Below are 12,500 nucleotides of genomic sequence, written 5' to 3'. Positions count from 1 at the left end.
CCATGTTAAAGTGAGCGATAGAACTAAAGAAAGGTGGAAATGTGAGGAGCTTTGGCAGCTGAAGTAATTGCCCACACGCACGCACACAGGCGCACACACACACACACACACACACACACACACATCACACATACACATACCAATCCATACACACATACACACACACTAACCATCTCACTCCACACCTTTTATTTTCTCTTGCTTAGCTAGCAGTCTGGAATATCCGACTCCCAATGTCATGTGTGTGTATGCTATTGTGTGTCTGTCTGCGTTTGAGTTATAAATGTACGCTTGGCTTAGAAAAACAGGAACGAGAGGATGAATGGAGAGAGAAGAGGGAATGAGAGAGTGAGTGGAGGGAGGGAGAGAGGGAAGGAAGGAGAGAGTGGTGGGTGAGAGGGAGCGATAAAGCAAAGTCTAGGGTTGTTTAAAAAGCCAGGAAGTGAGACAAAGGTTCGGAGGCGAGGCGAGGTAACGTGTGTGTGTGTGTGTGTGTGTGTGTGTGTGTGTGTGTGTGTGTGTGTGTGTGTGTGTGTGTGTGTCTGCGAGTGTGTGTATGCTTCCTCAAACACAAACCCACTACACCCTACAATACCGATATCCCAGCAGATGTAATCTAATGTTGATGTTATTTTTGTATATACATTGACCTGATCTCCCTCTCAGGAGTGGGGTTGAAAAGGGTTTAAACACAAGCGTTTTGGTTGGCATGTAAGAGAATACCTTCACCTCTCACTGTTAAGGGAACACCCAGGGTCACAAGGTTGTTCTAGTCGGTTCTTTAAAGCACTTTGTACCCGAGCCCTCCCTACCTGACCATATGGGACCAAGCAGCGCACCTGTTTACATTTAATCAGATCAGGCCTCTCATCAAAGTTCGCAAATTCTGAGCACGCACACACATGGATACGTTGTATAAATGTAGTCATTGTTCAGCCATTAAGTAGATGCTTTTATCTCCAGTGATTGCGGTGAAATGTGATACATGTCATCAAGGAACAGGTAGGGGTGAGGGGGACGGGGACGCCTTGCTCAATGTACTCCTGTATGATGTGGTTTTGAATTGGTGTTGATTTATAAGTAAAGTCCCCACAAGCAGAACATCAGCGAGACGTGTGTTGTAATCCAGTCGATCTGACCCCACACAATTACATCCATCAGAGGAAGAGGAAATCCCTCTTTGATTTGACATCCAGTCTACGGGCCAAATACCAGATTGAACCATAAGCCTCGTCTCTGATTCTGTTTAAGTACATTCATAGCTGGTGGGTCCATCGAGGTCATCCGGGGACCGAGCGAAGCCCAGGAGTGGGTCAGCGCCAAAGGCTACTGGTTAGCTAGCTATGCTAACGTGGCGCTACGTGTCTTCATCTTGTGCTGCAGTCTGGCATCAATTTGAAAAGCACTTGCCTTACCCTGGTTTGACGTCACCCTGTGCGTGTGTGTGTGTGTATGTGTGTTTGTGTGTGTATGTGTGTGTGTGTGCGTGTTTGTGTGTGTGTGTGTTGTATATGTGTTTGTGTGTGTGTGTGTGTGTGTGTGGTGTGCGTGCGTGCGCGTATGTGCTTGAATTTAAACACATTGTACAGCGTTGAAAGCGGTGACAATGATTTCAAACCAAATAGAAGAGGGTTGTAGTTGAAACATTTTGTGTATGAAAATTTAAATTACTTGACATGTGGTGTCAGCAAAATAACAGCTGGCCACAGCTGGCTCACATCACTGGAAAACGACTGAGCAGTGTTTGTAACACTCGTTTGCATTGGCTAAGCTGATTGTAACACCGACTCTCATTGGTCGATCTGGCCAGCGTTCCACAGTTACGACACCACGACTCCCAGCTGTTTGGGTGTAGTTGAATATGAAATACATCTGAGGTCAACAGAGAATGAAATCAATACATCACACGAGAGTGTGTTCCTTTGTCCCTGGTCGCCATCACACTTGAGTTCTTCATTTGCTAGTTTTGACTCTTCTTGCTCATTGTTCATGGACTAGTCATTTACATTTACATTTAGGGCATTTAGCAGACGCTTTATCCAAAGTGACTTATAATAAGGACAATTGTCAGAAGAAGGTAAAATATAACCAAGTGCCAAGCACTAAAAATTGCTAGGTTAACCAATTCCCTGTATACAACGAAGATAGCTAGGATAAGATGCTACACAACTATGTACTATAACTAAATACGACATACATTTAATATTTACATTAAGTGCCAGGACGTACAACATACAATAAGTGCATAGGAGGGGTGGTTATGTAGGTGAACTCAGTCTAGGTGAACTCTGTTCACCTAGACTCTGTCTTCTGTTTAAAATGTATTGAAGTATCGAGAACAATTTTGTAGTTTTTTCCGAAAACAATGTTTTCTCGGCATGTTTGTCCTGTGTAAAGAACAGTGTTTACAACCACCTGTCCAATGCCCCAGGGTTTTACGCTAGGCATTGTGGGAAATGTGTTTTCTTAGTGAAAGCCCTTAGATTCTCTGCTCAGTCCTCGCTCATGCAGTCCACTCTCGTGGACTTTGGTGCCGAGACATGAATCTGTTCTCCCCAGCATCTTTCAGAAAGCGAACAGTTGGAACAAACACTTGAATGGACGATAGCTTTGAGTCTGACCCAGATCAGATATCAGACCAGAGATCAGTAGACCAGACAGGCCCAACTCAGATCAGACTAACCCCATAACAGACCATATAAAGACCAGACTAGACTAGTCCAGATAAGACAACAAAAAACAACAAAAACTAAGACCACACCACGGAACTGAACTAAGGTTAAACCTTCTAGTGCGTCTTCAGCTCTCAAACTCTAGGTTGGGACTCTGCGCCCCCACCACCAAAGAAACGCCATATTTTACTTCCTCTCCCTTTCCACTTAAGTTTCCCAGGCAACTCCCAGAGCCAACTGTCACAGAGTATTGTTTTCACCCAGCGGTGGTGAAATGGAAACCCATGGGGGGGGGGGGGGGGGACGTTCTAGATTCACCACCTCCTCTGGTGGAGGGGGATGACGTCTGGTGGAGAGGATCGACATTGTCCAACCGGATTAGTGTGTGTGTGTATTGTAAGTTGTAAATAAAACATACACAAACATACAAAAAACGAAGCTGTGACTCAAAATGGGGGAGCACATTTTAAGTCAAAGCATAGCAAGACAATTCATTGTGTTTGTGTGTGTGTGTGTGTCAGTGTGTGTGTGTGTGTGTGTGTGTGTGTGTGTGTGAGTGTATGTGTGTGTGTGTGTCATTACAAGTGCTGTTGTTGCTGGATGGTTTCTAATGGAAATGACCACATTCTGATAGGATAGGATAGGAACGAAGTTAGTCCCACTCCCACTCCACGTATACACACACCCAGCCATGCGCACGCACATACACACATGCAGACACATACACACGTACTTAATCAAGAAACATCCTTGGACCAAATCCCTGCATGTTTAAATTGGACGCAGTCCAAACTTTAACTTAAGCTTCTCACTTCAGGAGATGAGGTATTCCTTCTTTCCTTCCTTCTTGCTTGCTTACTTTCTTTCTTTCCTCTTTTCTTTCTTTTGTTCAGCCTTTCACTCTCTCGAACCCTGAAATGACACAACACCAGGCGCGGCAAAATAAAACCGCTGTGAGGAGTGAAACGCACGATGCTTCAACAAACTGAGAATGAACGTGAAGAACCACAGGACACAGTGATCTGCCTCGTGTCGGATCACCAGACCTGCCCAGCCCGTCAGTCCACCGTCGTAAAATATAGAAATCTTCAGTACAAACCGCCGACGCCAGAACATAAAAGTAAACACTAACATACACACACACACCAACACATAGCTTTGGTTGGTGTCCAGCTGACCTATATTCCTGGTGATTATAAATCTCTTCTGTTGTGTTCCATCAGAGGATGTGTCATGCTGGACGTCAGCCTTTGAGAGGCCTGTCCGACGAGGCCTGAGGGAACGAGGAGCTAGGGGACGAGGAGCTAGGGAACAAGGAGCTAGGGAATGTGGAGCAAGGGTAGGAGGAGCTAGGGAACGAGGAGCTAGGGTAGGAGGAGCTAGAGAACGAGGAGCTAGGAAACGTGGAGCAAGGGTAGGAGGAGCTAGGGAACGAGGAGCTAGGGTAGGAGGAGCTGGGGAACGAGGAGCTAGGGTAGAAGGAGCTAGGGTAGGATGAGCCAGGATCCCACACCGTTTGGCTCTGTGTTCAACACACACACACACACAAGCACTAATGTAAGTAGAATTACTTACATTACACATGCATGGCTGTACACAGAAACGCACCCAAGCACACACACACACACACACACACACACACACACACACACACACACACACGCACGCGCGCGCGCGTGCACACACACGCACACGCAGGCACGCACACACACGCACACACACACACACAAGCATACACATACACACAAGCACATATTCTATATAAATTGCACATGCATGGCTGCACACACACATGCACACAAGTACACACACACACACACACACACACACTACTTTTAGGAAGTATGAGTTTATATCTAAACAATAAGTGGGGAAACACACGTGTGTATTTCTTTCTTTGGAGGAGCACCTCGGCACCTCCGCCAGAGAAGCCTTTTAAGGGAAAAAAAAGTTGTAGTGTGTGCTGCGTCTCCTTAGCGACGGCGGACTGCGTCCCCCCCTTGCTAGAGAAACCACCCGGCGACGGAAAAACCTTCTCTCGCCGCTACTAAATGGAGAAATAAAAAAATGCAGGAACAGAAATCACAGGGATTTCCAGAAGGAACGGAAAGAAACACACAAAGGTGGTAATAAACCAGAGTGCTGCTCAATGTTTTCCTTTCTTGTTCTACATTCCAATTGAGGCTTTCTTTAATGGCTTTGACAAAAGTTGTCACGTAGTTGTCACTTATGACAAGGGTGTCAACTGTCAAGCTAATACAACTACGGTGGCCTGATGGGCCCAAGTAACCCAATATTTTAATGCTTTAAGTAAGGAGGTATTTAAGAGTCGAACACACAAACACACACACAAACACACACTGGTAACATGCACACACATGCACACAAATAGGCTGTACATTAATTATGGTATGGATGCAGGTGCGCATGGTATGCAGGAGTGTTGACGTGTCAGGGAAGGAGGCCCCAACGTTCACACTTCTGGTTAATCTGGAGGGAAAAGAGCCATCATGTGGAAAACCACATGACCTATTCTACCCCTTATGTGCCCTGAGATTATGAGAATTAATGTTGATTACTGCAATTATGTTATTTTAAGAACGGCAAGATTTGTGAGTGTGTGTGTGTGTGTGTGTGTGTGTGTGTGTGTGTGTTTTTCTGTGTGTGTGTGTATTTCTCTGTGTATGTGTGTGTGTGTGTGTGTGTGTTGGGTGTGTGTATGTGTGTGTGTGTTTGTGTGTGTGTGTGTGTGTGTGTGTTTCTGTGTGTGTGGTGTGTGTGCGTGTGTGTGTGTCTGTGTTTGTGTGTGTGTGTGTGTGTAGGCGTGTTTGTGTGTGTGTGTGTGTGTGTGTGTGTGTGTGTGTGTGTGTGTGTGTTTTTCTTTCTTGGGCCTTGCGGTTCCAAGACAAACAAACACTCAACCAAGGGAGGTTGATTTCTCTCGAAACCCCCCTTTACCCCCCCTAACCCTCCCTTAACCCTCCCTCGCCCCTATCTTTTCCACACTCTGTACTTCTCCTCTTGTAGTATTTATTGTTTATGTGTCATACTCATCCCTGTGATTACAGGTCATGACGGAGACAGACTCTCATCCACTTATCCTGTGTCTCTCTCGGTCTAACATTGAATCATGTTTACTCTTTCTCAGTCTTCTCTTTCTTCATTACTTCCTCCATATTTAACTTCCTTCCCTTTTTTTCCCAATTGATGTGACCTTTGTTCCTTCAAACTTTTAATGATGAGTCCTCCCTGGATTTCATCATTAAAATGATTCATTCTAACTCTTCTAACCTTGAGATAAGCTGTTAAGCTATTAAACATACCCACTACTAAGCACAGAACAATTTATAATGTTTTCAGAACCTACTCAAGATTCTATAATAACCTTTCTGGGAAGATAGTTATATTGGCAAAGACCTAAGCTATTTGTCCATGAAAACCAAGAGTGGAAATGTCGTGCAAATATATGGTAGAAAATGTGTTCAATCAGTAAAAAGTATTAAAGGTCCAAATGTAAAACACATGCCTCAACATGGCTGCATTAGCAGTACAACATGCATCAGGTATCTCTGCTGTATAGGACGGTATACCTGAAAGTCGGAATGTGTACGATTGATACCCTCCCAGTTTGTAGGCAGGAGGCTTTCAGAATTAAACAAACTCAATGATTTTGTTCTGTAGAGTAATATATCAGTTATGGGAGGCGATCTTATGTATATATTTTTTATTTTAACATTTATTTAGCCTGATCGCATAATCTAACCTAAATCTACTCTCCTAATGCTGCTTATTTACTGTGCCTCATTGGCTATATCCCAAGCCGATCAGAATGCTTTTTACATTCCATAATCACTATCTGCCTTTGTAATTTTTGAGGCTAAATACAAGATAAACCTTAAAATATGACTTAGGCAATGATACTTTTAGGCTAACGATTGATACATACTTATACACAGACTAGAATGCTAAGAGTAAGACTCAGAGTTATACTTTAAGAAAGCCATTAAAATATGACGTGGCTAACGATTTCTTACTGCACCTTTAACATGTGCTGTTTCCCTTTGTGTGTTTCCCTCCAGGCGCCCACCAGCGGCCCTCCTCCTCTCCCTAGCAGCTCCCTGCCGGAGGGCTACTACGAGGAGGCCGTCCCCCTCAGTCCAGGCAAGGCCCCTGAGTACATCACCTCCAGTAAGACCCCCAGAGACCCTCGCTCTTACTGAGGAGCAATAGCATCGCTATAGGGATTTACTCATTGTTCTCATTTGTTGAAAACGGTCTCAACAAACCGGGGATGGGGATGTGGACCAACAGGCCTCGTAGTGACCCGGGTTCGACATTTTAAAAGACACTCATCAAGTCCTCCCCCTGGTGTAGAGCATGGCCTCATGGGAGTTGTAGTACAGGGGTCCTCGTGGTGTAGTCCTATCACATATTCTTAGTCAACACAACATAATAACACAATCACAACAACGTTTCCGACACGGTCAACACTTCGGTCGATAACGTTCTCTCTTTCCATCTGTCCTTCCGTCTTTCCCCTCCTACTTCGCCCTCTTTCCCCAGACTACGACTCGGACGCCATGAGCAGCTCCTACGAGTCCTACGACGAGGAAGAGGAGGGCGGCCGAAAGGCGCGCCACCAGTGGCCGTCCGAGGAGGCGTCCATGCACCTGGTGAAGGACGCACGAATCTGCGCCTTCCTGCTGCGCAAGAAACGCTTCGGCCAGTGGACCAAGCTGCTCTGCGTCATCAAGGACAACAAGCTGCTGGTGAGCCCGCACCGCACTGTAATCTGGGAAGGGAGGAAAACCGTTTGAGTCCGTTGAGTCCCCGTCGACACTCCCAGTAGCTCTGATAAAGTAAAGACACATATCTGCCCCTCGGTTGACATTTAGAAGTCATCTTGTGAACCTTTCCTGAATCCTCCTACAGTGGGACTTTTATTCTGGCTGCTCTTAATCGCACCTCATTTGAGACCCTCATGTTTTCAAATGTGCCCTCAAGATAAACATGACTTGACTCGAGTATACACGCCGACTCCCCTCATGAGTGACTCCACTCACTCACCCCTCCTCCTCTTCCTGCCCTCTCCATTCCTCTCTCCTCCCTCCCTCTCTTCCTCTCTCTCCTCCCCTCTCTCTCCTCTCCCTCCCTCTCCTCCCCCTCTCTCTTCCTCTCTCTCTTCTCCCTCTCTCCTCCTCTTCCTCACCTTCTTTCCCCTCCCTCTTCTCTTCTTTTCTCTCCTCTCCCTCTCTCCTCCTCTTCCTCCTCTTTGTCTCTCCCCTCTCTCTCCTCCCCCTCTCTCTTCCTCGCTCCCCTCTCTCCTCCTCGTCCCTCCCCTCTCTCTTCTCCCTCTCTCTCTCTCTCCCCCCCCCCCCCCCAGTGCTACAAGTCGTCCAAGGACCATGCGCCCCAGATGGAGCTGTCCCTGTCGGGCTGCAGCATCTCCCACGTGCCCAAGGACGGCAAGAAGAAGAAACACGAGCTGCGCATCGTCCACCAGGGCACGGACGCCCTGGTGCTGGCCGTGCAGAGCCAGGAGCAGGCAGAGCAGTGGCTCAAGGTGACCGCCCCGCAACCCCACGCTGTCGTTTATCATTCATATTCACACCGCTCTGTGCTGCTGTGGCTGTCGGGGTGTTAGTAGGGGTGGGAATCACAGGGTACCTCACGTAAGATAAGCGATACATGGCCCGCGATACAGATAATATCAATCAATCCATATGTTGTTGCTGTGAAAAAGTAAAGTGCTGGTTTTCAGTCTTTATTCACGGTCCAAACTGAGTTTTTCAGCTACTCGTCTTTGGTTGACTAACTTCTGTTCAAGTTTCCTTCATTCATGTGTTGAGCATCACCTCGAGGTGTAGGGAAATGAATATGAATTAAAATATCAATACTTGGGGCAATATTTCCTGCCTAACTCTTCTGGGATACAGCATAAAAATGCAAAATAAAACAACTAAAAAACCAAACATTTATCAACATTTGGCGCCTGTGTATTGATTCTCGTATCACACGAAGAAGGGTGACGATATATCGCCATATCAATATTATGTCTCACCCCTAATCGTGAGCATGGACGGCCCTTGTCGGAAATCAAACCCTGAACCCCGGCCAGTGTTCGTGCCTTGTTCCACCCCATTACGGGACAAGCGAGGCCATCGAGGTTTGAGGTTGTTGTAACCACTTGCTGTTGCAGTTAATAGCTGCAACAGCATTAACTGTCGATAGCCTCTATTAGAGAAGCCTCCATTAGCCTCCGTTAGAGCAGAGGGAACCTCTTCTTCCCCACTCGTATGAAATTAACCACCAAAGATCAATTTTCTATTAACCTGCTAAAGTCTGAAGTGTTTTCTACATACAGCATTAAGCGCTAGCACAGATGCAAAACGGTTCCAGCAGCGCTATTATTGCTGACGTGTGTTCACGCACGTGCCTTCCAACCAGGTTATGTTAGGGCTGAGAATTTAAAATTAGACTTCTGAGTTTGCTCTCCAAGTGCTCCCCTGGTAAAGGATGTGGTAGCACAGTTCCTCCCATTGTGTTTTGAGTGTCGTCAAAGAAAACACAATCACAGTGTTTGTCCTCAGGGGTCGACATGTTTGGTTAGCCGTCCTTCTCTGATCTTTCTTTGGCTCTCCCGCTCTCATGCACGCACGTACACACACACTCTTGTGCGTGCACGTGCGCACTCCGACTGCCCCCCCCCCCCCCCCCCCACCGCTTCCACGTCTGTGATCTCTCCTGGCTCCCAATGGCCCAGCCTTCAAAGCATATCCTTCCCTGGTGACATCAAACAGGGCCTCTGTGATGGTTAGTGTCAGACCCTGGGCCAGAACCTCTTGTCTGGGGGGCCGACGCCGCGGCTGCCCGTGGTGCTTCCATTCCCAAGAGGCGGGAGAGCGAGGCCCTATGTAAACGCTGAACGAAAATTGAACAGTGAGGGCTGGCGAGTTGTGTCGAATGGTAACGACGTCACAGAAGTTACACCATTGATGGTATAAGTCGGATTATGTTTCATGATTTATATAAACACAATGTTCTGTTGGATGCTTTTATTCTTTAGCAAGCAAGGCCCTCCGTAAACGCTTGAGGAGGCTGGACCTCTGGAGGATTAATAAATAAACTCAAAACACAACCTTGACTTTGGGCACGCATTGTAACGTTCGCCTGGACAGCGTACAGACACACACACTTCATCACTGTTTCTTTTGATTGTTTCCCATGGTAATATCCTGTCCTGGGATCTATTGGAAAACATGGACTACTCTCTATTCCTCTCTCTATTACTCACTCTCTAGCTCTCTGTCTCTCTATCTCTCTCGATCTCTCTCCCTCTCTCTCTCTCGTGCTCTCTCTCTGTGTCTCTTTCTCTGTGTCTCTCTCTCTCTGTATTTTGCTCCATCTCTCTCTCTCTCTCTGTGTCTCTTTCTCTGTCACTCTGTTTCTGCTCTCTCTTTGTCTCTGTCTCTCTCTTTGTCTTTGTCTCTGTCTCTGTATCTCTCTCCTCTCTCTCTCTGTCTCTCTCTGTCTCTCTCTCCTCTCTCTCCCTCTCTCTCTCTCTCTCTCTCTCTCTCTCTCTCTCTCTCTCTCTCTCTCTCTCTCTCCCTCTCTCTCCCCATCTGTAATTTAGCTGAGGCAGAGGTAATTGTAACATTGTGTCACTCTTCCTCTCTCTTGTGTATCAGCATCTGGATTATTCACTACGTGGCCGCTGTGACCTGGACATATTTGATATAAAAGTGTCCATCACTATTTATCTAGAGCCCTAAGGGACCTGCTTTTATGTAACGTGTAGGTTCTCTAGTACAACATTAGGTTTAGGTTGGCGGTTGATAATTATTGAAACATTGCTGACCGGGGTCGTCTTACGGTCTGCGATGTGATTGGTTGAGCATCTGGGGCCTTTGATATTCAATGCATGACATGTCCTCAGGAACAATTTAAAAGGGAGGGCGGTAAAGTTGTGTCTAATGGTACTGTCTTCACTATTGACGCTATAAGTCGGATTAAGTTTCCCCTGATTTATATAATCATAGCGTTTAGTTGGGTGCTTTTATTCTTTAGCAAGCTATACTGGATTCAGATCAATGTGATTGAGGAGCGGTTTAGTCGTCTCGTAGGACTACAGGCCTACAGCGGACATTGGGGTCATAGGTCATTAGGTATACAGCAGTCAGTATACGCCCGGTGATCCTTTCACCGTGTGTATAAAGATATCGTTCAAATCATTCCTTTAGTAAGGAACAAACATGAAACAGAAGATGTAAACGGCTTTACTGTTTGTTTTCTGTATCTCTATCCACTCCTCCTCTTTATTTAATCCCATATTCTGCTCTACGAATGGGTCTTTGTTTGAGTCAGGGCTGGAGACCCGATGTAGACAGTGCCAACTGTAACCAGAGCAGTGAAAATACACAAACCTATCCCAAACACAGCGGCCCACATTCAGTCTTCTTGCTCTGCGGTTTCCAAGGCAACATTCATCCTCCAGGAACCTGAAGGCAAACACAGGTGGGGACATTGATTGCGATTCATATTGGCATAACAACCCCCACTTTTGAGGTGACTTTGTCTAATTGGTCAGCCTGGGTGGAGGAGGAGTCATGGGTCACACTGTCTTGGGGATTTTGGGGTGGACAGCCTTCGACCCCGTACCTCTATAGCGTAGATCCCCCCCCAACCCCCCATCTAGTGTGGCTCTCCAGCCCCTCCGGGCTCCATACGATCCTCCCTCCCATTAGTAGGTAGAAGCCGATGGCCATGTGAGAAAAAAAGCTTGTCAAGCTGCTCCTGTCAATCTCTTTCTCTTCTCCCCGGATCAGACTCATTACTTAATCTCCATGTTTCTCCCTCTCCCTCTCCCTCTCCCTCTCCCTCTCTCTCTCTCTCTCTCTCTCTCTCTCTCTCTCTCTCTCTCTCTCTCTCTCTCTCTCCCGCTTCTCTTAATTGCTCCCTCTAACGTCCCTCTAGGCGGTGTGTGTCTGTAGCAATCATAACCATGGCGTTTCACAGCCCGCAGGACAAAGCCTGATGGAGGTCATGGAGAAAAAAGAGGGGAAAAGAAGTAAAGCAGCGGAAAACCTAGAGAGAACCAGAAAGGGGCGGGAAACCGGAGCTAAGAGTTAAATGGGCCTGTGAGGAAAGACCGGAAAGCTGAACAATAAAAGAGGAGGAGGGAAAAAAACTAAGAATTGGAATAAAAAAAGGAAAAAGGCGAATATTGAAGAAGGGAGAGATTAAAAGCACCCCAGTGTCTTATTCTGTGTTTTGGTATGATTAATTTTTTTTTGTGTTCTGATATTTTCTTCTTCTCGATGCTAGCTAGCTTAACGACCTTCCCAGACGCTGTGTGTATGTCTGTGTAGTGTGTGTGTGTGTGTGTGTGTGTGTGTGTGCGTTCATGGAACAGGCCGGTCCACCCTACACCCTTACCTCACCCTCAGAAACCATTCTCCAGCACTTTTGGGTCTGGTTACTTACAATCTCTTTCTCTCTCATGCGCTCTCTCTCATGCTCTCTCTCTCTCTCTCTCTCTCTGGTGAAAATCAGTAAAAAGGTGTTTCTTACCCGGTTCCCTTTTGCAAACACCCTTCAGATGATTTCATGGCGTTTGTTTCTGTCTGTACAGTTGTCCTGCATTTCCTCCCTGTATTAAAAATGTGTGGTTTGTTTGCTATTCAGTTCGGTGTGCATTGAGCCTCCAGCCCACAACGGCGATACCAATGAGTGTGACACTGCAAAATATTATTATTATCTTTGGTCCGGCCCGGCTATGGACGAACCCCGCATGACGTCATATTGCTGGATCCATCATCTTATCCCAGT

The 12,500-nt window shown here is 46.5% G+C and overlaps 1 protein-coding gene across 1 annotated transcript in view; it reads left to right on the top strand.

Annotated features, from left to right (window-relative positions):
- afap1 (actin filament associated protein 1) overlaps nucleotides 1–12,500 on the top strand; it is a 43,372-nt gene that overhangs the window by 17,027 nt on the left and 13,845 nt on the right. Inside the window, exons 4-6 of the mRNA XM_079758065.1 lie at nucleotides 6,752–6,860; nucleotides 7,236–7,441; nucleotides 8,056–8,235. Of these exons, the coding sequence (XP_079614191.1) occupies nucleotides 6,752–6,860; nucleotides 7,236–7,441; nucleotides 8,056–8,235 (495 nt within the window). The remainder of the gene's footprint in view (nucleotides 1–6,751; nucleotides 6,861–7,235; nucleotides 7,442–8,055; nucleotides 8,236–12,500) is intronic.

This window comes from Pollachius pollachius, assembly GCF_949987615.1.
Source record: "Pollachius pollachius genome assembly, chromosome: 20".
Taxonomy (NCBI): Eukaryota; Metazoa; Chordata; class Actinopteri; order Gadiformes; family Gadidae; genus Pollachius; species Pollachius pollachius.
The sequence above is the reverse complement of the archived record's forward strand: the minus strand, read 5'-3'. Positions and strand labels throughout refer to the sequence as shown.